Source organism: Tamandua tetradactyla, chromosome 6 (genome assembly GCF_023851605.1).
Source record: "Tamandua tetradactyla isolate mTamTet1 chromosome 6, mTamTet1.pri, whole genome shotgun sequence".
Lineage (NCBI taxonomy): Eukaryota > Metazoa > Chordata > Mammalia > Pilosa > Myrmecophagidae > Tamandua > Tamandua tetradactyla.
In genome coordinates this window covers 142,094,094-142,116,848 of record NC_135332.1, presented here as the reverse complement: position 1 = coordinate 142,116,848, position 22,755 = coordinate 142,094,094, and the positions used below count along the sequence as shown (strand labels likewise).

Below are 22,755 nucleotides of genomic sequence, written 5' to 3'. Positions count from 1 at the left end.
GAGAACAAAGGTTAAAATAAATTGAGTAAATGAAATACTAGTGGTCAATGAGAGGGAGGGGTTAGGGGTATGGCATGTATGAGTTTTTTTCTTTTTTATTTCTTTTGCTGGAGAGATGCAAATGTTCAAAAAGAATGATCAAGGTGATGAATACACAACTATGTGATGATATTGTGACCCACTGGCTATAACCATGTCAAGAATGTTTGTATGTTTGTTTTTTGTTTACCAAAAAAAATTTTAAAAATTAAAAAAGTCAGGAAGTGTGCCAAAGGGGCAGAGCTGGGCTGTGGACGCAGGCACCTGCACTCCAGCGCTCCAAGCGGAGAGAACCTGCCGGGTCCTGGCACCGTGAGTTGCAGTGCTGGCTGCTGAGGACAGCAGTGGTGTTGTCTTCTTGCCTGGGTGCCGAGGGCAGACCCCAGCGGGACCCCTCCATCCCCATGGCCAGTCCCACCTCACCCGCTGCTAACTGTTGTCTCCAAGCATCCATGACCTGAAACTGCAAGAGGTCGCCTCCTAAAGTGCGCTGGTGGGGGCCTGACCCCCGTTTCCCCCCCAACCACATGCAGGGAGGCTCCCTAAGCCAGCACCTGGGTGCTTTCCTTTGTGTTCTTCCCTCTCCCTGCACGCTCTGCCCCAACCTCTCTACTTCTAGGATGCAAGTCTGACCCGTTTCCATGGGCTGGTCTGAAGGCTTCTGGGATCACTCCCCCGACACACACACAAGCGCCACTGGCACAATTTCTCACCTTCCTCTTCATCTTATAGTTATCCAAGTATATGTGCTCTCCTTCTTGCCAAACTGTAACCTCCCTGCAGAAACCAAGAGGACACTGCGTCCTGTGCGCCCAGAGAGGGGCCGGCCCAGAGCGGTCACTCCGTTGGATGTTGATTGAGTTTGAATGAATTGTTGGAGCAAAATGCAGAGTATTATTAGCACAGAGTAGGCCCAGAAACGGCCCATGAAAGGATTTCTTTGTGTCACAGACACTCATCCTAGCTCCCCTAGAGCCAGAGAAAAAGTGATCCATCAACACCGAGGACTTAAAACTTTCGCTGTCTTTTTTCCTTTAAGACATGTTATTGTTATAATTGGCCCAAATATTTTAATTCCCACAAAGACATGTCACCTCCAATCTCCATAATGTCAAAATGTCATCGGGTAACCTCCCTGCAGTCGCTTTTAACCCAGTGTCAGCCATCAACACCCACATGGCGCCACCACAAAGCCAAGCAGGCAGTAGGTGTAGTCACCCCCTCTCCCTGCCGCTCCTGTTTCTATATATATGCAAAAGAGTTATAAGAAATAAAACAATTGTCTCCAGTGCACAAGCTAAATCTTGCAAAGATTGTCTTGCTGCTCCCTCTGTAAACCACCCAAGAACTCCTTGTCTCCAGAGCATCATTATCCTCAAACACAGAGAGAACATTATCATCTCCCCTGTGTCATCGCTGCCTGTCTGCTCTTCAAGTTTCCTCCCAAAACATCATTTTTGACACATCTAAGCAGAATACTGTGCTAAATAATGGTGGGAAAAAAATCTTCTTTAAAAATGTGGCTCTTTTAATTTCCTAGCATGCATATTATTCTACACATTTTTTTTTGACACATGATTTTCTGCAGGCCCTGTGAGGCTATGTAGGTCATCTAATATCTATTATTTGTGTGGGGGTGCATACATTGCATATATGTGTGCATTTCTGTGTGGTTTTGTGGCACTTTGATAGTGTTCACCAAATGCACATGTGCTCCCAACCCCCTTACATTTGTGGGCACAAGGTGGCTAGTTTGGGCCAATGAGTTGGGAATCGGAGTGACTTCTGGGCTGGGGCAGGTTAGTGTCTCCCAAAGGTGGCCTTGGAGAGATGCAATCTAGATAAACTTGCTTCAGGATGGTAGCAGGTGGGCCACGGTGGCTCAGCAGGCAGAGTTCTCACCTGCCAGGCTAGAGACTCAGGTTCGAGTCCTAGTTCTGCCCATGAAAAAAAAGATGGCAGCAGGCTGTCCAACCCACCTCAGACTGTAAGAGAGAACGTCACATGTGTTAAGCTATTGAAATTTCAGACTTTTATCTGTTGCAGCAATTAGCGTTACCTCGTCTATAAAATAACGCTGATAATAGCAACTGCACTGGGTTGTTTTTAGGATTGCATTAGGTAATAATTGGGGTAAATCCTGTGTGTATTCTCTCGCAGAGGTCTCAGTTGAATTGGACAAACGCTAAAGGAGCATTTTGTTACCCAGGGACCCTGCCCTAGGAATATCGTGGTCTAGCAGGTGAGACCCGTAAACGGACCTATTGCTACAGAATGAGGTAAAGGCACAACGATAGAAGGGTACCCAAAACAGAGGGGGGAGGATTCGTGAAAAGGGACACAAAAAGGGCAGAATGGATAGTGTTTTGAAGAATCAATAAGAGCCTGCCGCGTTGAACAAGTCAGGGAGATGTAGGGATTTCTCGGCGGCGGGGGAGGGGCGAACTGACCCGCCGACCCGTCCCGGGTCTTTGGAACACATGAAGGCCGAGGCTCCTCGGGCTGCACCTTCTCCGGGCTGTGGAACTCTGAGCGAACCACCGGGCATGGGTGAGAGGCTGGGGAAAGTCTCTTCTGCTCATGGTAGAGAAAAAAATACAGGTTTTAATTTGTGTAAAGGCCGTGAGAAAATGTCCTGCTTTATTCGCGTTCGTTTGGAAGGCAGCGCTGTGGCTGAGTCTGGCACCCAGACCGTGACCTTCCAGCGAGCAGGGGCCAGGCCTGCTCCGACAAGTCCCCGGCTTTCCCATCCTGGGATCTGGTCCCCCGAGAGAGCCCCACAAACGCTGGTGGCGTCAAAAGGAACGTAAGCCTCTTCCCGTTCCCCGGGCTGCACCAGGGAACAAACAAAACAGAGCCGCCCCCGGGCTCGCGGGCCGGAACCTCGCGCAGTACCCGCTCTCCACGTCGGCCCCGGGGCAGCGCGCACGGTTCCCTGCCGGGCCCCCGAGCGCCGGCGCCGGTCCACAGCGCCTCCCCGTGGCCACCCCGGAACTGCACTTTCTCTGACTCCGCGCAGAAGCCCCTCTCTCTCGCTTCTCCCCTCATCCCCACGAGTGATGAGGAAAATGGGGGGGTCGGGAGCTGGCCACCCTCGGCCTCACCTTCTCTCCTCTGCAAAGCCTCTCAGATGAACAGGCACTGCTTTGACCATGGTTATTTGGGCCCCGATAGCTGAAGCCCCAGTTTGCCAAGGCCACTGAGAACTCCGTAGGTATGTGAGGGCAAGGGGCAAAGACCGGGCGAGGCAAACCCTCACTAAAGAGCACACTGGTTAAGGGCGCTGGCAGACACTGGTTTGATCTCAACTCCACCGCTGCCCAGCTGCATGGCTCGGGGCAGTTACCTCGCCTCAGGAGCAGCTGCTCCACTGCCCTGCATAAAATGGGGGACGTTATAGCTCTTGTCCCATCAAGTTGCTCATGGAAAGTGAGCTAAATCTCAGTGATAGCAATGTAGCAAGTCCTCGATAAATATAAATGCAAAGCACTGATGCTTCTGTTAAGCAAGTTGAGGCTTGCTGCAAGAAAGGGAGGTGGACATAAATAGCATTTCCATTTTATTGACAGGAACACCGAGGGTCAGAAGAGGTTAAGTGATTTGCTCAAGGTCTTCCAAGCAGGGAATGACAGGATCTGAATCCAAGCCACACAAGGGCAGAATTCCTGAAGAGAAGCTGAGATCAAAAGAGACGATGAAGAACTTGAATCCAGCATAGCAACCTGCTTCCTTCCTTGATGGATTTTAGACTCTGTTTTTGGAAAATGCTTTGCTCAGAAAAGCTGGTGTGGAGAAGCCCGTGGTTCTGACAGGAGACCTGGGTTCAGGTCCTGGTTCTGCTAGGAAGCAGCCGTGTGACTGGGTGGCTTCTGACGTGTGACCTCCCCTCTCCAGGGCTGTTCCCTCCTTGGCCTCCTGCTCGGGGGCCTTTCAGCTCCATGTCCTGCCATTTTACTCTATGCCTCTCAGACACCCTGTGGGAAAGCTGCCTGTGTCACCACGAGGTGCCCGTGGGCAGGGGGACATCGCCATCTGCCCTCAGAGACCTCTGGGTGGGAGGGAGAAAGGACACGGAACTGCTTGGAGGACAAGAACAACTCTGACTCAGTCACACGAACAGGAGATTAACGTTAATCCCCAGCTGGGACTGAATAGCCGTGCCCTAAAAGGGGCCGGGAGAGCAGCAGGCGCAGAGCGAGGGGCCAGGGCCAGTGATTTATGGGCAAGATGAAAAGAGGGAAGGGAGCAGAGGCTTCTGAGGCGAACACTGGGTAGAGCTGGAGGAGAGGTGACTGCTCTGGGATGGCCCCTCTGGGTTCAGAGAGAGCCACACAGTGTACCCGCTCCCTTCTGGGGGCAGGCTGGTTACGGGTTTGTTTGTTTTCTTATTGTTTTGCTTTTGGCCACTGTTTGAAATACAAACAGGCCTACTGGGAAAAGTAACCATGGACCTTTCATACACGCCTCACAGAGGCAACATGAATGGCTTAGGGCGGTGCCCGGGTCATAAATAATAGCAGCATCTCGGGGCAAAATTAAACAGAGGAAAGCAAATGAAGTAAATCTATTGGGACTCTAGGGTCATCTTTACTAAGGAAGCATCAGGACGATGCCAGACCGGGGAGCCAAAATCCTTGACACTTTTTCACGTGGCACCAAAGCAGTAAGTTGTTGCAGACCTTGAACTCTTTAAGGACAAATTGCATTTGTATCTGACACCTCTGGTTGCCCAGCACAGAACCGCAGACACGTCTCTGATGGCCTGATGGCAAGGGTCTCTAAGCCCAGACTCAGGAAATCGGCAGACTTAAGCTCTTCATCTAAGCCTGTTTCCTCATCCATAAAAAGAACAATAACAAGACTTACCTCTGAGTGTGGTTGTAAACATTAAATGGAATACTGCACATAAAGGCCTCTTATGTAGTGAGTGCTCCGTCAGGGCCCACTATTTATGACTAATGGCTGAAGTGAGAAAACTTTAAAGCTCCATTCCACATGCCTTCCACATGCCAAACTGGTAGAACTTTAATACTTCAGGGAAATACAAGCTGAGAAACTGCTGTTACTGGGATGAGGGAGGTCCAGTGCTGGGGTTCAGACACCCCAACTTATACCTACTCCCACCTTGACTTTGGGGTCAACCCATGGTCACTCCCCCTTGGACTTGGGGAACTGTCCCGATATTCAGCTGTGAACATGGCGAAGGTCCAGCCCATACCCACCTCACCCACAGCCTCTGGCTGGGTTGGAGAGGGGCAGACCCAGGCAGTTGTGGGGAGCAGGGCCCCCCTGTTTGCGAATGACTGCTGGCCCAAGAAAAACAGAACCCCAGACCCCAACCCTCATTCTCCCCTTGCTGAAGGCCAGATTCTAGTGGGCTGCCACCTGCTTCCCACAGGTGTGGCTTCACCCACACTGAGCTGCACCTGGATGAGTGAAGAGCTTTTCCGGGAGCCAAGCTCTGTCCTTGGTAAGAAACAATTCCAACATTCCCTCCCTTCTCTGCCCCAAAGAGAGAGTACAGGAGCCACTAACAGGCAGAAAGCAATTGAAGATACACAGGAGGTGTATTGGATGCAATAGCTAAGGCTTTGTATGATAACCCAAGTTCCGGAAAGACCTTTCTAAGGAAATCTTTGGGTTATGGAGCCTCAGCGCCCTAAAAGGTCTTTGGCCTTCCTACCTCTTCTCAGCTCGCACTGTGCTCCCGGGGCCAGTTAGTGCCAAGCTGCGGGGCCTTTCTCCTCTCCTGGGGGCGGGTGTCTCCACAGACACCCCAGCCAAGGCTCCCAGGGCAAAGGGTTGAAGTTGCTTTCTCCAAGGGCACCCAGGCTGTGTGGATCTGATGTAGGTGGATAAGGATGGCTCAGGGCCATCCAGGACACCTGACGAGACAAACACAGACAGACTCGGGCTTCTCTCTGTAGCCACCCTGGGCCACATCTCTCAACAGCAACACCAGCGCATCAGGACGTGGCATCTCAGACCTGACAGCTGAGTGGCCAAGGTGAAAGTCCATCCATACTCCACTGAAGCCTACGTAAGCCACTGAAGTGTGAGGCCGTGGGAGCTCACAGGGCATCATAAAGTCCCCTTTAGCTACCTCAAGGGACATCTGCAAGATGTTGGAAGAAAGACAAGTTCTACCCAGAAATTAGGCTTCAATGTTTTTTAAAAAAAAACTTGGTCCCACTAATTCACAATACCCAAATGACAGTCAAAGTTGTGAAAACCCAATGGCAAAAATATCAGAATCTTACAAGTAGAAAAAAAGCAACGTATTTTCTATTACACATTGTTCTCAAAAATGAGACCATGAATGGACTGCTGTGGAATCACCTATCGAGCTTAATAAAAGTTACAGACTTGAGGGCTACACCGCAGACCCAGTTGAGTTTGAATCTCAGGGGGCTAATGCTTGGGAATTTGTGTTATCAGCAAGCCCCGGTGTTGCTGATGCTACCGGTCCTAGGACCGCACTTTCAGTAGCAAGACTATTCTCAACCTACCCCGCTTTCTACAGATGCAGAAACCAAGATAGAAACTGAGGTAGACAAGGGGGGCACCAAGGAGGGGACTGCTGGGTTGGAAGAGGAAAAAAATGAGGCGGGGAGAAGGTGAGTGGAAGGGCAGCCATGAGACATGTGGGCAAGAAAATTGGTAAAGCCAGCCCAGAGCCAGCTGAGACATCCCTAGTTGGTTGCTTTCTTACCAGAAGGTAGACTTGGGATTTCCTTCCTGATGACTGTTGCCGAGGTACAATAGGAAATACCCACAAAAGGAAGACACTGCCCAGGTCCTCCTGGCCTCACACTTTGCTGGGCACCTGGACCATAATTGCCCAGATATTGGAAAGATTGATTTTAGATTCCACATGCTAACTTCTGGCATTTGTTCCAGAGTATTTGTCAGGCACCCTAACACCTCCCCCATTATACAAGCGTGCATGCACGCACACACACACACACACAAAATTTGGCTCCTCAAAAGTTGCAACAGGAAATGGTCACGCTGTCTCCTGGAGCCCTATGCTGGACACCATTATCCTGCCTCACATTTTCTCAGCTGCTTTTTGCTCAGCCCTTGCTGCAGGAACCTGCTGAGGTTAGCCCAGCAGCACCATGCCTTAGCTGCACCCCTTGTGTCCCACGCTTAGGCTTCACTGCTGGCTTCACAGGGGATGCCTGCGAGAACCGGCATCTGCATGAGTACAAAGCTGGAGGTGCCGGGAAATGGACAATCCCTGGGGCAACTGTGGCCGACAGGATTGAGAGCTGATCAACAAAGATTTCCCTCTTCTGGGCCTCATGCAGATAATGCAAGGTGTACATGCTTAGTTCCTCAGGTGTCCCCAGTGGGACTGAACCCAGTGGCCCCAGTGGGTAACCAGTTCAATAACGCATACTCGGATTGGCTTTCGCTCCTTTCCCGGTTCACTTTTCCTAGTCTCTCCATACATTCCCAAGGGTCTCTTCCCCAAATAGATTACCTGTGTTTAAGTAACTTTGGAAAAAGACCAAGCCAACACACGCCCCAGGCAGCAGTGGCTCCTAGAGCCACCAGGCTCTCCCTTAAATCAGCAGTCCTGCAGGGGGCATGCTGTAGTCCAGGTTATTCTAAGAACAAATTATGTCTCATCCAAAAAATAACTTAAGTTTCTCTGTGAGATGTTGGAAAGAAGAGAAGGAAAGTTAAAGAAACAAGGCTTGCTCAGCTTAGAGAAGAGAAAGCAATATTACTATCATAATTGGCTTCCTAAAAACAAAGGGATTGTTCTCAATGTCAGCTGAGGGAAGATGGGCATAAGCTGGTGCTAATGGGGCATTTAGCCCATCACTGCGCTGCCAAGGAGGACAGTAGCATCTCCTGGTGGTGGAGTAGTGAGCTCCCTACTATTGGAGGAATTCAACTACTGATGGGGGAACAAACTTACTGAGGATAAGGTGAATGGGATTCATTCCTTTGCTAAGAGCTTTTACGTTTCTTCTCAAGAGGACCTCTTTAAAATCAGTTTTTTCCAACTAGGATTTTGGAAGTATAGGTCTGTCCTCATAAAATGTCATCTTATAAAGGCCCCAGAGCCCTGAATTGAACTGTATTTTAGCTCTGATGTTTTCCAGAGTAGGCTGTTTTCTCATGAGGTCTTAGCACCACCTAGTGGCCCAGGTGTCCATTACACCGTATGCCTGGTAGTATGGTACAATACAAACACCTTCTTCCAATAATTTATCAATTCAACAAAAATGTATTAAACACAAGTTATGGGTTAGGCACGTGCTAGAACCTAGGAGTTCAACAGTAACCAAGAAAGACATGGTCTCACCTTCATAAGACTCACAGTCTGATGAAGTAAACGGTCAATAAACAAGAAAATAACAAAAGAATTTATTATAAAAGGTGACAAATGTCATAAGGAAATAAACCCACTGGGTGATCAGGAATAACCTAGCCAGGAGGAGAGAATTTTAAGAGGAGAGGCAGAGAAGGCCTCTCTGAGAGGGGACAGTAGTGTGGAAAGTACAGGGGGAGGAGGGGTCAAGAACATTCCACGAAGGCAGAGAATTGAACATGTAAGGTCACGGGGGCGCTAAGACATTGGCTGGCCAAGGAAGGACCCGTGTGTTCAGACAGTGAGTGAGGCCGAGAGGGACGTGATGAGACAAGAGACAAGGAAGGAGACTTCGTTAAACATTTCCTTAGGTGGCTAGGGTGGGTGGGTTTTCCGAGAGTAGTACTAGGTTAATTGAAAAAAAAAAAAAGTGACCGTGGCTATTTCCTCAGATTCAGCAGGTCCCTAGCTGGGTGGGGGTCTAGTCTAGTGGCAGGTACCTCTTAGGTCCAAAATAAATACACAAATTAATTCAACTGCTACAGAGAATAAACTCATTGTCGTCAGTCTTTTCTTAAGGGGAATGGGTTATTTATCGTATATGAGCAAATTCTGCCTGTTTCCCAACGTGCATTCCGTGAAACTACGCATATCTCTGGATGACAAAATTATGAAAAAGAAAATTGGAGGGGGAGGTGTGTCTGTGAGACATATCTTTCCTGCAGATATTTACAGTCTTGACTTTGCTAATATTCATTGGGAATCTGCAATAGGAAGATACAGTATATAGCTTTTCTCAAATTTACTTAGACATAAAACATTTTTTTTCAGGAAGCATCTACGGGGTCTAGTGCTCCCAGGATGTTTTGGTAAATGCTAGTCTATCTTTTTTTCACTCCCCTAACATTCACAAAGCAGAGCATGTGCCCTGAATCTTGGGCAGGACAGCAGGCTGCTGTAGAGAAAAGGTTAGCTAACTATTTGGCACACTCAGACTGCTGTCATTAAGCGTGCTGATGAAGTGACTGAGAGCCTGGAAAATGAGAGAAGAATGGCCCAATAAATACTCACAATTGAACATAAGGTGACATTTTAATTGATTCTGTTTACAGACATCATTTAGTTATGCTTTTTTTTCTAGTATCATTTAGGTTGGACAGAAATACATTCAGAGAGGCATGGTGAGAGGAAAATCATCATAAATTTCATTGACTCAACCTTAAGTGGCTCAAAATAGTGTGTGACTACAGTAATACTTGCTATACCTTTCCCCAGCTCACCATGCCCAAAGACATTTATTGCCACATGCTACTGCAAAACCCCAATACATTCACATGAATTAAAATGTCTAACTGTACATTTAATTTTTTTAAAGCCCCAACTGCATTTCTCTGGTTTAAAGTCTATTCTAGCTCTACTGAAATTTATGGCAAGAAAATAAAGGACCAAAATATGAGTGAGACATACATGGCAAGTAAAAATTAATGAGCTACCTAGTTTCTCTGCAAGTGAAAGATAAGCAAGGATGACCCACTCTTCCTATGGGTTAAGAATGAGATCCTTCTTTTATACCCTGCTCAAAACTTCAGATGGACAATGTGATTACTAATCACTAACGTTTTAAAGCAGCTTGCCATTTTAGAGATAAATATTACATCATACAGCCATTTCCTAAATGACCCTGCAAAATGCTCCTTGCAAAAGGAGTTCAGGGATCAAGAAAATTTAGAAAATAATGCATACTATTATCCGCTTCCTGGAGATTCACAATGCACACGGTCACATGGAAAGTTTTAGGAGTCCTTTAATAAAGGAATGTTTAACTTCGTTTAATTCCGAGTTTCCCAAATCAAGCTGACCTTGAAATCCTTTATTGAGGTAACACGTTTTATAGAACATAATTTGGGAAATGCCCCTATAGGCTTTGTGAAATACCCTGCAGAAACAAGCACTGAAAAGTTAAGTAACTGCTGGGACCACATGTCAGTCAACAACAACAAAAGCAAGGAAGACAATGTCCCAGGCCTCTATTTTAATGCCAGCCTAACACTTTTGCAATAAACTCAGCCTGCCTGAAAACAGGAAACAGTGTCATTTTCCATGTTTTCTTTCTTTATGCTATAAGGTATTAGGCTTGCTGATGAGAGTACAGAATTGAATGTGACCCATTCGGGGACCAAATTTCACAGTCAAGAACCTGATGTTTATAATCTTTTCCTCTTTTGTAACAAATAAATCATTACATAACCACTGTTGCTAATCTACAAGGTTTTTCAGATAGACTTGACAGCCCTTTGCTACTAATACAAGAAGGGATGATACAACATAAACTTCCAATTATTTTCAGCAAGAATTACACAGATGGAGAAATCATAATACAAAAGCTTTTGGCTATATATGCAAACAATTTTAAAGTTATACAGAAAAAACAGGCAAAGATGGAAATCAATGATCTGTCTGGAATGATGTAAACATTTCTTTCATTTGCATAAGACATAATTTTTTATTCTTGCTTCCAAGGAATTTCACATGATATACTTAAACAGAAGGTGGCAAAAACAAACCTCTCCAACTGTGGGACTACTTGGCAAAAAAAATGATCTATACCCTGTTAGGATACAAAACAGCATTCACACCTCAATAACAATCCTTGCGAACCGATACTGCAGGGAGGTGGGAGGTCTCAGTAACACTAAGCCCCGTTCATCTGCGGGCTGACTGCCCAGCACAGCCAGCAAGCCTGTCAAACTAACAAACCCCAGGGCTTCTCCACAGCCCATGGCCATGGAAAAATCTCCCTGCGTAACAAACCCTAGGAGAACTCTGGAGCAGTGTGCCGTCACACCCGGGAGAGGGCCTGACCACAAGCCCAGAGTTAAAGTTTCGAGCTCAGCAATAGGGTCCGCTTCTGCCAGGGCCCCAGAAGCAGCATTTCTCCGTTTCTGTCCCTTGGCCATCTTCTTCTTCTCTTTCTGTTTCAGGATCTTGCTCTTGAACGGGTCGCTGTGTTTGGGTTCCTGGGGCCCACAATACTGGCGATCCTGTCTGAGCTGGAGGAAGTCGTCCTTGGCTGGGACACAGATCATGGCGTGCGGCTCGGGGCTGCCCTTCTGGAGCAGAGACAGGCTGACCCACACCAGAGCCCTGGGGAAGTGGTCCAAGACAGACAGGCAGGCCTCTCGGGTCAGTTCTTGGTGGCCCCTGCTGGGAGCGCGCCGAGCTGCCCGAATGCCCCCACACCAGGCTGACAGCTGCTTCAGTAATTTTCTACTCCTACATGAAGATGAAGACACATGCTTGAGGGTATGTTTGCTCAAAGAAAAAAATACACAATTAGAAGATGAGGCATTGCTAGAGTTAATTTGATTTTTGTTTGTGCTTTATGGTTTAAAATATCAAAACTTAAAATGTTTAAACATTAAAAATGACGTACATTCACACATTTTAATAATGAGGATTATCTTTTTACATGGCTACTATCCTGAAACTGAAGGACTAAGGTTTAAGAATCTGAAGGCATGGGCCACGGTGGCTCAGCAGGCAGGAATGCTTGCCTGCGATGTCAGAGGACCTGGGTTCGATTCCCGGTGCCTGCCCATGTTAAAAAAAAAAAAAATCAGAAGGCAGAGAAAAATGAGGCAATGGGATTGTAATCTTGGGCTGTTAATGAGGGTATGGGCATGAAGAAGAGCTGACATTTTGATGAGAAAATAAACTCAAGTTATAAAGTTCCACTGAGAAAGAAGGATGTAAAACTATGAGGCTATTGTAAAGAAAAACAATTACAAGGCAAGAGGGATGAGCATATATTTTAAATGAGAGCACAGAGTAGAGGATAACTGAAAAGCAAAATTTAACAGCCTGCAGCAGTATTGAGAGCAGATGATATGATATATATTACATGATAGCCTCTATGATATGATAATATTATTTTGAATCTACCACAAATTCAGATACTTCAAAAGGAACTGCAAGAAATCTAACTCAGTGATTTAAAGCAAAAAATGCTTGCTCCAAGTACAGAGAAGTTCTTCATTACCTAAGACCTTTGTATGGTTCTATGAGCAAAAACGAAATGAACAGGTCATAAACTGCCTGGGAGGAAAAAAACTACCCTGGTTTAGATCTACTGATTCCAATATATTTATTTATTTATTATTTTTTATTCCAATATTTTAAATCTTTTCATCAGTTAGTATCATACCCCAAATCAAATTGTTTTAAACTGCTTCCCTGAGCCTTCTATAAAAAACTGAAGGATTATTGTTCTTTTCCAGAGAGTTCACAAATTCACTTGGGCATTTGCATAGAAGATCATCAATAATTTTTACATCCTGTAAACTGTTCAATGTTAAAACAAACAATCCAAAATGTCCCTAGCAGTCATGCTCACTTACCTGAGAACGCAGAGACTACTGGTGGCACTGACATGGTTCTCCCTGGCATCCTGGTAAGACACTTGCTCAGACTCTGTCTGTTCTCGACACTCGGTGTCCATTACTTCTTCTGGGTCTCTGGGTTCAATTACAAATGAGCCCGTTTCACCAGAGAGCTTAAGAGTTTTGTCAGGCATCGGAGCACAAGGCACCTCATCTCTCCTCAAGTTGCTCTTCTCATCATTTGGAGGTGAAACTACAGAAGAGTCTTCTTGGGCATGGACTCTTGATTCCCAATCTTGAGTCAACTGCTCCCAAGGAAAGCAGAAAGGAGCTAAAGTGCCAAGCTTAACATAGTTGGGCCGTTTTGCAGGAGGGCGTCTAATGAAAAACAAAGATAAGAACCAATTTTGATCATTTACTATCGGACCATTAAAATAATTATGGCCATTATATTTCATCTCTATTTAAAAAATAAACAGAACAAAAGTTTTCCAAGAAATATATGATAAAGAATAACCTACTCTACTAGTATAAGTTTGTTGTGTTATTCTGCTTTATTTTAATACGTAATACATCCAGAAAGTAGCCCCATGTTCCCACTGCACAACTCTAGGGAGTGCCATTCCTCAAAGTCTACAGCCCCTGGAGTTGTGCAATAATGTCTCTGTCCTATGACATAAGATTTAAAAAGCACAAAAGAGGTTACAGTCAAGTTCCTCTCTCACTCTTGACCTGTAGTGACCAGTTACCCTACACTGAAACTTCTTGCATAAGCTTCTTATAAATCCTTCCAGAGACATTTTATGTACATTTAAGCAGATATATAAATATTTTTCCCTTTTTTTCCACAAATGGTGGTATACTATATATGATACTTTTTGCTTGTATCTTTTTTCATTTAACAAAGTATCTTGGAAATCATTTTATATTAGTACATTAAGAGCTTCCTCATTCTCTCGTAAAAGGCTAGATGTCTTATTCCTCCACGTGATTACACCCTAGTTTATTTAGGCAGTCCTCTATTGAAGGACATTTTGGTTATTTTCAAACTTTTGTTTCTATAAACAATGTTGTACTGAATAACTGTGAATATTTTGCATATGCACAAATACAGTCACAGGATAAATTCTTAGAAGTCAAAAGGCATTAGCGATTTTGACAGTTATTCCTAAACTGCCCTCCACAAGGGTGACACCAATTTACCTTCCCAGCAACATATGAATGAGGCAGAACCTTTGAGAAATACCACAAGCTAGTGAGAATCAGGGCCTGCTCTAGTATTTAATAAGCCCAAGAAATGGGGTTCAGCTGGCAACCGGCCATTCCGAGCCAGAGAGTATATCCTCAGATGCGGACAGGCTATACATTTCTCCTTCATCCATGTACTTCTTACCATGTGCTGTGTACTAGGACTTCAAATGGAATGAGGAAATGAGGCTTTATCTGGGGGTCCACTGGAGCCTATATACTCAAGGTTGAAGCAAACGTGTACTGGCCTTGTAACAGGGCAGCTAGTGAAGCACACTTCCAGGTTACTTGTCTGAGCCCTTTAAAAAAGTCCAAAGGGATGACCACGTATACCTATTTCAGTCCCTTGGATAGAAAACCATTTTAATTGCAGCCTATGTAGTGCTACAACACGGTGCAGCAGAATACAAGATTCTTATAAACCCCTTTGATCCAATCTGCCTTGAGCTTTATAGATCCAGATGTGTATACAGTACAAAAAGTGGGATTTGAAATCCTCATTTTCTGAAGTTTAAAGAAAAGATAAGTTAGAGAAGTAGAGGAAATTCCTAGTCCAAGTTGAACAAAATAACAAAAACACTAAGGAAACAAGACACAATCTGAATTTTGGTTAGGCTTTTAAAGAAAAATATCTCCCTCATGCCAGAAAAAAAGTAAATATAACTTAAATGCTCCCAAAATGTCATGTATAAGTAACTGGAGATATAAGGTGGGTGAGTCATAAGTAGGGGGAGTTCATACTTGGACACATTCCCTCTGCTTTAAATATTAAAGTATGAGATGCATAAATGTTATGGGATGGGGACTTAAGGCTGGAATGGCTTACTGTATCATTGAACAGTTTCATACTTTATACTAAAATAAATTCAGAAAAGACTAGAATAATAACAACCACAAAAGCTTTTTAAGATTTAATATAGTGTGGTGGGTAATGAAGTCACACTGCTCCTCTACTTCTTAGCTAAGTGATTAACCCTTGGGGCCTCAGTTTAGATAAGAACCTAACTTATGGTGTAGTGTGTGGATTGTATTAATGATTAACTTATGGATCACTTATCATATACCAAGTTGTTCCAAGTGCTTTACATATTTTAAGACATTTGATCCTTGTGCAGAGACGGGCTAGGTTTTCATTAAATTCATTCTCTCTTCTTCCTGAGCACAAGGCTAGATTACATGTCCCAGCCCTCCTTGTGACCGAGACATCAAGCCAACAGAATATGAGTAGAAATGACAAGCTCACTACTTAAAGGCCTAGCCCGTAATCCTTCTTGCTGCACCACTCGACCCCACCCTGTCCCTCCCACAAACGCAGCATCTGCCAGCTGGAGACTGAAGACCCCTTGGCCCTAGGGAAATGGTGAAACCACAGATGGAAGGTGCCCAGATCCCCAAAACACCAGTGTCTGATCGGGAGTGCCACAATGAACTGTTACGAGTGAGGAATAAACTTTTATTATTTTAAGCCACAGAAATTGGGGGATTATTCCACCAACTAGCAATGCCCTCATTAATACAATCCACCCACTACACCATAAGTTAGGTTCCTATCTAAACTGAGGCACCAAAGGTTAATCACTTAGCTAAGAAGTGGAGGAGCAGTGTAACTTCATTACCCACCATATTATATTAAATCTTAAAAATATATATGCGAGGAGCTTTTGTTGCTCAGACAAAAGCTGTGGCCTAAGACAACTCTGCAAATAAACTCACTACCCTCTCTACTACATGGGACATGACTCCCAGGGTTCTAAGTCTCCCTGGCAACGTGGGACATGACTCCCAGGGATGAGCCTGGCCCTGGCATCATGGGATTGAGAATGCCTTCTTGACCAAAAGAGGGAAAAGAAATGAAACAAAATAAAGTTTCAGTGCTGAGAGATTTCAAATAGAGTCAAGAGGTCATTCTGGAGTTAATTCTAATGCAAGTTTCAGCCAGATATTGCAAATTGCCATGGTATGCCAAGCCCTAACCTACAGTACTCCTGAAAACCCTAAAGAATTCCCTGGGCTTATCTAAGACTCTATAAAAGTTATATTTAGTAAGTTTATTTTTTCAGAAAGTTAAGATTTCTAGATTGTTCCTATACCAGATATGCCCTGAACCCAGAGGTACAAGTCTCTCCAAGAACACCAACCAGTTTCATTTCTCTATCCCATAAAGTCAACACCCCTTTCCAGCACAAAGTTGTCAAAATGGCCATTGCCTAGAAATCCCTTAAGATTGAGAGAATGATGAAATGCGAGGGAGAAGGTGTAAATGAAAAATTAGGACTGAACAAATGATTATGACTACTGACTCATTATATAGATATTTCTTTTTAGTTTCTAGTATAATAGAAAAGCCAGAAGGAAATACCTAAAATCGTTGAACTGTAATCCAGTAGGCTTTCAGTTCACTTTAAAGTGATAAAGACATTCACTTTATCCAGTGTATGGGTACATGAGTAATAAAATAAAGATAAAAATAATAATAATAGGGGTAAAATGGTATAAACTGCTATGGGGTTTCTTTTTTCTTTCTCTTTTTGGAGTAATGAAAATATTCTAAAATTGATTATGTTTGAGAAGGGAGCCAAAAGTGCTTACTGAGGTGTAGGATTTAGTTTGTCCTCCAGAGCAGCTAGTAAATAGCCAGGAACAGTACAAAACTGCTGGGGCCACATCAGTGACCAGACACACAGTGTACCCCAATCTGGACAAGCTGGACTGGCAGTGAGACCATCCAGAACCGTGAGTACTCCAAGTGAAGTAATTAAAGCCAGCCGACAACCTCTCCTCTGTCTCCACCACACCCCTAGCAGGGACAGTCGGCTGAAGTTAAAGGTACTGCATCACCTTATGCTGGTGGGACCTGCAGGCAAACAAGCACCACATACTGGACAGGATAGGAAAAACAGAGTCCAGAGGCTTCATAGGAAAGTCTTTCAACCTGCTGGGTCTCACCCTCAGGAAAACTGATGGAGGTGACTCTTTCCTCCTGAGAGGAGGCCAGTGTGGACTGGGAAAATCTGGCTGGGGTCTATAATACCTAAGTAGACCCTCTGAAGAGGCAGAGGGGGAGAGACTGTACAGGCAGGGCAAGAAACAAGAAAACAAGAACTGAAAAATTCTGATCTGTTAAACAAAACCTAAGCTAGAGGTCTAGAATAAGCTGAACTGAATGCCAAAGAACAGATAGACAACAAAGTCATCCAGCAAAAAAGTCCTAGGTAAAATCCAGAATAAATTAATTAAGGAAAATAAATGCCTAGACACCAGCAAAAAAAATGAATCATACTAGGAAAATTGAAGATATGGCCCAGTCAAAGGAATAAACCAACAACTCAAGTGAAATACAGGAGTTGAAGCAATTAATTCAGAATATTCGAACAGACATGGAAAACCTCATCAAAAATCAAATCAATGAATTGAGGGAGTATATAAAGAAGGCAAGGAATGAACAAAAAGAAGAAATCAAAAGTCTGAAAAAACAAATTACAGAACTTATGGGAATGAAAGGCACAGTAGAAGAGATAAAAAAAAAAAACAATGGAAACCTACAATGTCAGATTTCAAGTGGCAGAAGATAGGGTTAGTGAAATGGAGGATGGGACATCTGAAATCCAACAAGCACAAGAAAATATAAGGAAAAGAATGGAAAAACATGAGCAGGGACTCAGGGAATTGAATGTCAACATGAAGCTCAGGAAAATACATGTGGGTGTCCCAGAAGAAGAAAAGAAGGGAAAAGGGGGAAAAAATTAATGGAGGAAATTATCACTGAAAATTTCCCAACTCTTACGAAAGACTTAAAATTACAGTTCCAAGAAGTGCAGCGTACCCCAAACAGAATAGATTCAAACAGGCGTACTTCAAGACACTTACTAATCAGAATGTCAGATGTCAAAGAGAAAAAGATAATTTTGAAAGCAGCAAGAGAAAAGCAATCCATCACATACAAGGGAAGCCCAATAAGACTATGCACAGATTTCTCAGTAGAAAGCATGGAGGCAAGAAGACAGTGGGATGATATATTTAAGATACTAAAAGAGAAAAACTACCAACTAAGAATTCTATATCCAGCAAAACTGTCCTTCAAAAATGAGGGGGAAATTAAAACATTTTTAGGCAAAAAAATCACTGAGAGAATTTGTGACCAAGAGACCGGCACTGCAAGAAATACTAAAGGGAGCACTAGAGACACACAGGAAAAGACAGGAGAGAGAGCTATGGAGAAGAGTAGAAATGAAGACTAACAATAAGGGTAAAAAGAAGAAAAATTAGATATGACATTTAAAATCCAAAAGACAAAATGGTAGAAGAAAGTACTACCCATATAGTAATAATATCAAATGTTAATGGATTAAACTCCCCAATCAAAAAATATAGACTGGCAGAATGGATTAAAAAACAGGAGTTATCTATATGCTCTCTGCAGGAGACACATCTTAGACCCAAGGATAAACACATGTTGAAAGTAAAAGGTTGGGAAAAGATATTTCATGCAATCAACAATCAGAAAAGAGTGGAAGAAGCTATATTAATATCCAACAAATTAGACTTCAAATGTAAAACAATTAAAAAAGACAAAGGAGGACACTATGTATTAATAAAAGGAACAATTCAACAGTGTGGTAGTTAGATTCAGTTGTCAACTTGGCCAGGTGAAGGTGCCTAGTTTTGTTGCTGTGGACATGAGCCAATGATACATGAACCTCATCTGTTGCTCATTACATCTGCGGTCAGCTTGGAGGCATGCCTGCTGCAATGAATGATGTTTGATTTAATTGGCTGGTGCTTAAATGAGAGAGGTCAACGTAGCACAGCCCAAGCAGCTCAGTACACCTCATCTCAGCACTTATAGCTCAGCCCAGGCCTTTGGAGATGCAGAAAGAAAACACTCTGGGGAAAGTTGTTGGAACTCAGAGGCCTGGAGAGAAGGCCAGCAGCAATCACCCCGAGCCTTCCCACGTAAGAAAGAACCTCAGATGAAAGTTAGCTGCCTTTCCTCTGAAGAACTAATGAAATAAATCCCCTTTTATTAAAAGCCAATCCATCTCTGGTTTGTTGCATTCCAGCAGCTAGCAAACTAGAACAAACAGGAAGATATAACAATCATAAATATTTATGCACTGCGCCAAAGTGTTTCAAAATACATGAGATAAACATTGAAAACACTGAAAAGAGAAATAGATACATCTACCATAATAACTGGAGACTTCAATTCCCCACTCTCATCAATGGACAGAATATCTGGGCAGATTAATAAAGAAACCGAGAATTTGAATAATACAATAAGTGAGCTAGACTTAACAGACATTTATAGAATATTACACCCCACAACAGCAGGATACACCTTTTCTCAAGTGCTCATGGATCATTCTCAAGGATAGACCATATGCTGGGTCACAAAGCAAGTCTCAATAAATTTAAAAAGATTGAAATCATACAAAACACTTTCTCAGGTCATAAAGGAATGAAGTTGGAAATCAATAATAAGCAGAATGCCAGAAAATTCACAAATATATGGAGGCTCAACAACACACTCTTAAACAACCAGTGGGTCAAGGAAGAAATTGCAAGAGAAATCAGTAAATATCTCGAGGCAAATGAAAATGAAAACACAACATATCAAAATTTATGGGATGCAGCAAAGGTAAAGCTAAGAGGGAAATTTATTGCCCTAAATGCCTATATCAAAAAAGAAGAAAGGGCAAACATTGAGAAATTAACTGTCCACTTGGAAGAACTAGAGAAAGAACAGCAAACTAACCCCAAAGCAAACAAAAGGAAAGAAAAGATTAGGGCAGAAATAAATGAAATTGAGAACATGAAAACAATTGAGAAAATCAACAAAACCAGAAGCAAGTTCTACGAGAAAATAAGATTGATGGACCCTTAGCGAGGTTGACAAAAAGAAGAAGAGAGAAGATACAAATAAATAAAATCAGAAATGGAAGAGGAGACATAACCACTGACCCCACAGAAATAAAGGAGGTAATAACAGGATACAATGCTAATAAACTACAGAATGTAGAGGAAATGGATAACTTCCTAGTAAGGCATGAACAACCAACACTGACTTGGGAAGAAATAGATGACCTCACCAAATCAATCACAAGTAAAGAAATTGAATCAGTCATTAAGAAACTCCCAAAAAGAAAAGTCCAGGACCAGATGGCTTCACATGTGAATTCTACCAAACATTCAAGAAAGAATTAGTACCAATCCTGCTCAAACTTTTCAAAAAAAAATTGAAGAGGAGGGAAGGCCACCTAACTCATTCTATGAAACCAATATCACCCTCATACCAAAGCCAGACAAAGATACTACATGAAAAGAAAATTACAGACCAATCTCTCTAATGAATATAGAGAGAGACTGAATATATATAGAGAGATATCTAATGAATGTGATATAAAAGAAATCACAGAAGACCTAAATAAATGGAAGGGCATACCGTGTTCACGGATTGAATGACTAAATATAGTTAAGATGTCAAGTATACCTAAATTGATTTATAGATTCAATGCAATACCAATTAAAATCCCAAAAACTTACTTTTCAGAAACAGAAAAACTAATAACCAAATTTATCTGGAAGGGCAGGGTGCTAAAAATATCCTGAGAAAGAAAAATGAAGTCAGAGGTCTCACACTACCTGACTTTAAGGCATATTACGAAGCTACAGTGGTCAAAAGAGCATGATACTGGTATAAAGACAGATATACTGACCAATGGAGTCGAATAGAGTGTTCAGATATAGACCCTCTCATCTATGGACAACTGATCTTCAATAAGGCAGTCAAGCCAACTCACCTGGGACAGAACAGTCTCTTCAATAAATGATGCCTAGGAACTGGATATCCACATTCAAAAGAATGAAAGAGGATCCATACCTCACACCCTATACAAAAATTAACTGAAAATGGATCAAAGACCTAAATATTAGATCTAAGACCATAAAACTGTTAGAAGAAAATGCAGGGAAATATCTATAAATCTTTTAACAGGAGGCAGTTTCCTTGATCTTACACCCAAAGCACGAGCACTGAAGAAAGAAAGAAATGGAAACTCCTCAAAATTAAGCACTTTTGGGCATCAAAGAACTTTGTCAAGAAAGTAAAAAGACAGCCTACACAATGGGAGACAATATTTGGAAATGATATATCAGATAAGGTCTAGTATCCAGAATATTTAAAGAGATTGTTCAACTCAACAACAAAAAGGTAAACAACCCAATTACAAAATGGGCAAAAGACATGAACAGACACTTCTCAGAAAAGGAAATACAAATGGCCAAAAGGCAAAAGATACTCAACCTCCCTGACTATTAGGGAAATACGAATCAAAACCACAATGAGATATCATCTCACACCCACCAGAATGCCCATTATCAATAAAACAGAAAATGACAAGTGCTGAAGAGGGCGTGGAGAAAAAGGCACACTTATCCACTGTTGGTGGGAATGTCAAATGGTACAACCACTGTAGAAGGCAGTTTGGAGGTTCCTCAGGAAGCTAAGTATAGAATTCCCACATGATCTGGCAACACCATTGCTAGGTATCTACTCAGAGGACATAAGGGCAAGGACACAAACAGACATTTGCACAGCAAGGTTTATAGCAGCATTATTTACAATTGCCAACAGATGGAAACAGCCCAAAAGTCCATCAACAGATGAGTGGCTAAACAAGCTGTGGTATATATATATATGATGGAATATTACGCAGCTGTAAGACAGAATAAAGTTACAAAAATGTAACAACATGGATGGACCTTGTGGACATTATGCTGAATGAGATTAGTCAGAATCAAAAGGACAAATACTGTATGGTCTCACTCATATGAACTAACATTAGTAAATGAACTTGGAGAATTTCAGCTAAGAACAGACACCATCAGGAGATAGAAATAGGGTAGATATTGGGTAATTGGAGCTGAAGCGATACAGACTGTGCAATAGGACTGATTGTAAAAATTCAGAAACGGATAGCACAATACTACCTAACTGTAAATACGATAATGTTAATACACTGAATGAAGCTGAAAGTGAGAACGATAGAGGGAGGAGGCCTGGGGGAAAGATAGACAATAAAGACTGACATGGTATAATCTAGGAATGCATAGAATATATAATGATAGTGACTAAATGTACAAATTTAAAAATGTTTTTGCATGAGGAAGAACAAAGGAATGTCAATACTGCAGGGTGTTGAAAATAGATGGCAATTCATGTTTTAAAACTTTAACTTATTGTAAGACTAAAGCAAAAAATGTTTATTTGGTACAAAATTTATATTTTGACTAGTGCATTTCCTAATATAACTTATGTGCACAGCTTAACTGAACAACATAAGTACATGGAACCTTGAGTAGGGGATGAGATTTTTTTTTTTAACTTTTTTTATTAATTAAAAAAAATTAACAGACAAAACATTAAGATATCATTCCATTCTACATATACAATCAGTAATTCTTAATATCATCACATAGTTGCATATTCATCATTTCTTAGAACATTTGCATCGATTTAGAAAAAGAAATAAAAAGACAACAGAAAAAGAAATGAAACGATAGCAGAGAAAAAAAAAGATTATACATACCATACCCCTTACCCCTCGCTTTCATTTACCACTAGCATTTCAAACTAAATTTATTTTAACATTTGTTCCCCCTATTATTTATTTTTATTCCATATGTTCTACTCTTCTGTTGATACAGTAGCTAAAAGGAGCATCAGACACAAGGTTTTCACATTCACACAGTCACACTGTG

At 42.6% G+C, this 22,755-nt stretch overlaps 1 protein-coding gene across 2 annotated transcripts in view; it reads right to left on the bottom strand.

Moving 5' to 3' along the window:
* Window positions 1-9,432: 9,432 nt before the first annotated feature.
* POP1 (POP1 ribonuclease P/MRP subunit) overlaps window positions 9,433-22,755 on the bottom strand; it is a 58,510-nt gene continuing 45,187 nt past the window's right edge. For both annotated transcript variants that reach the window (XM_077167302.1, XM_077167301.1), the window contains 2 exons: window positions 12,766-13,125; window positions 9,433-11,641 (listed from right to left, as the gene is read on the bottom strand). In XM_077167302.1, coding sequence (XP_077023417.1) covers window positions 10,999-11,641; window positions 12,766-13,125 — 1,003 coding nt within the window. In that variant the 3' untranslated portion in view covers window positions 9,433-10,998. The remainder of the gene's footprint in view (window positions 11,642-12,765; window positions 13,126-22,755) is intronic.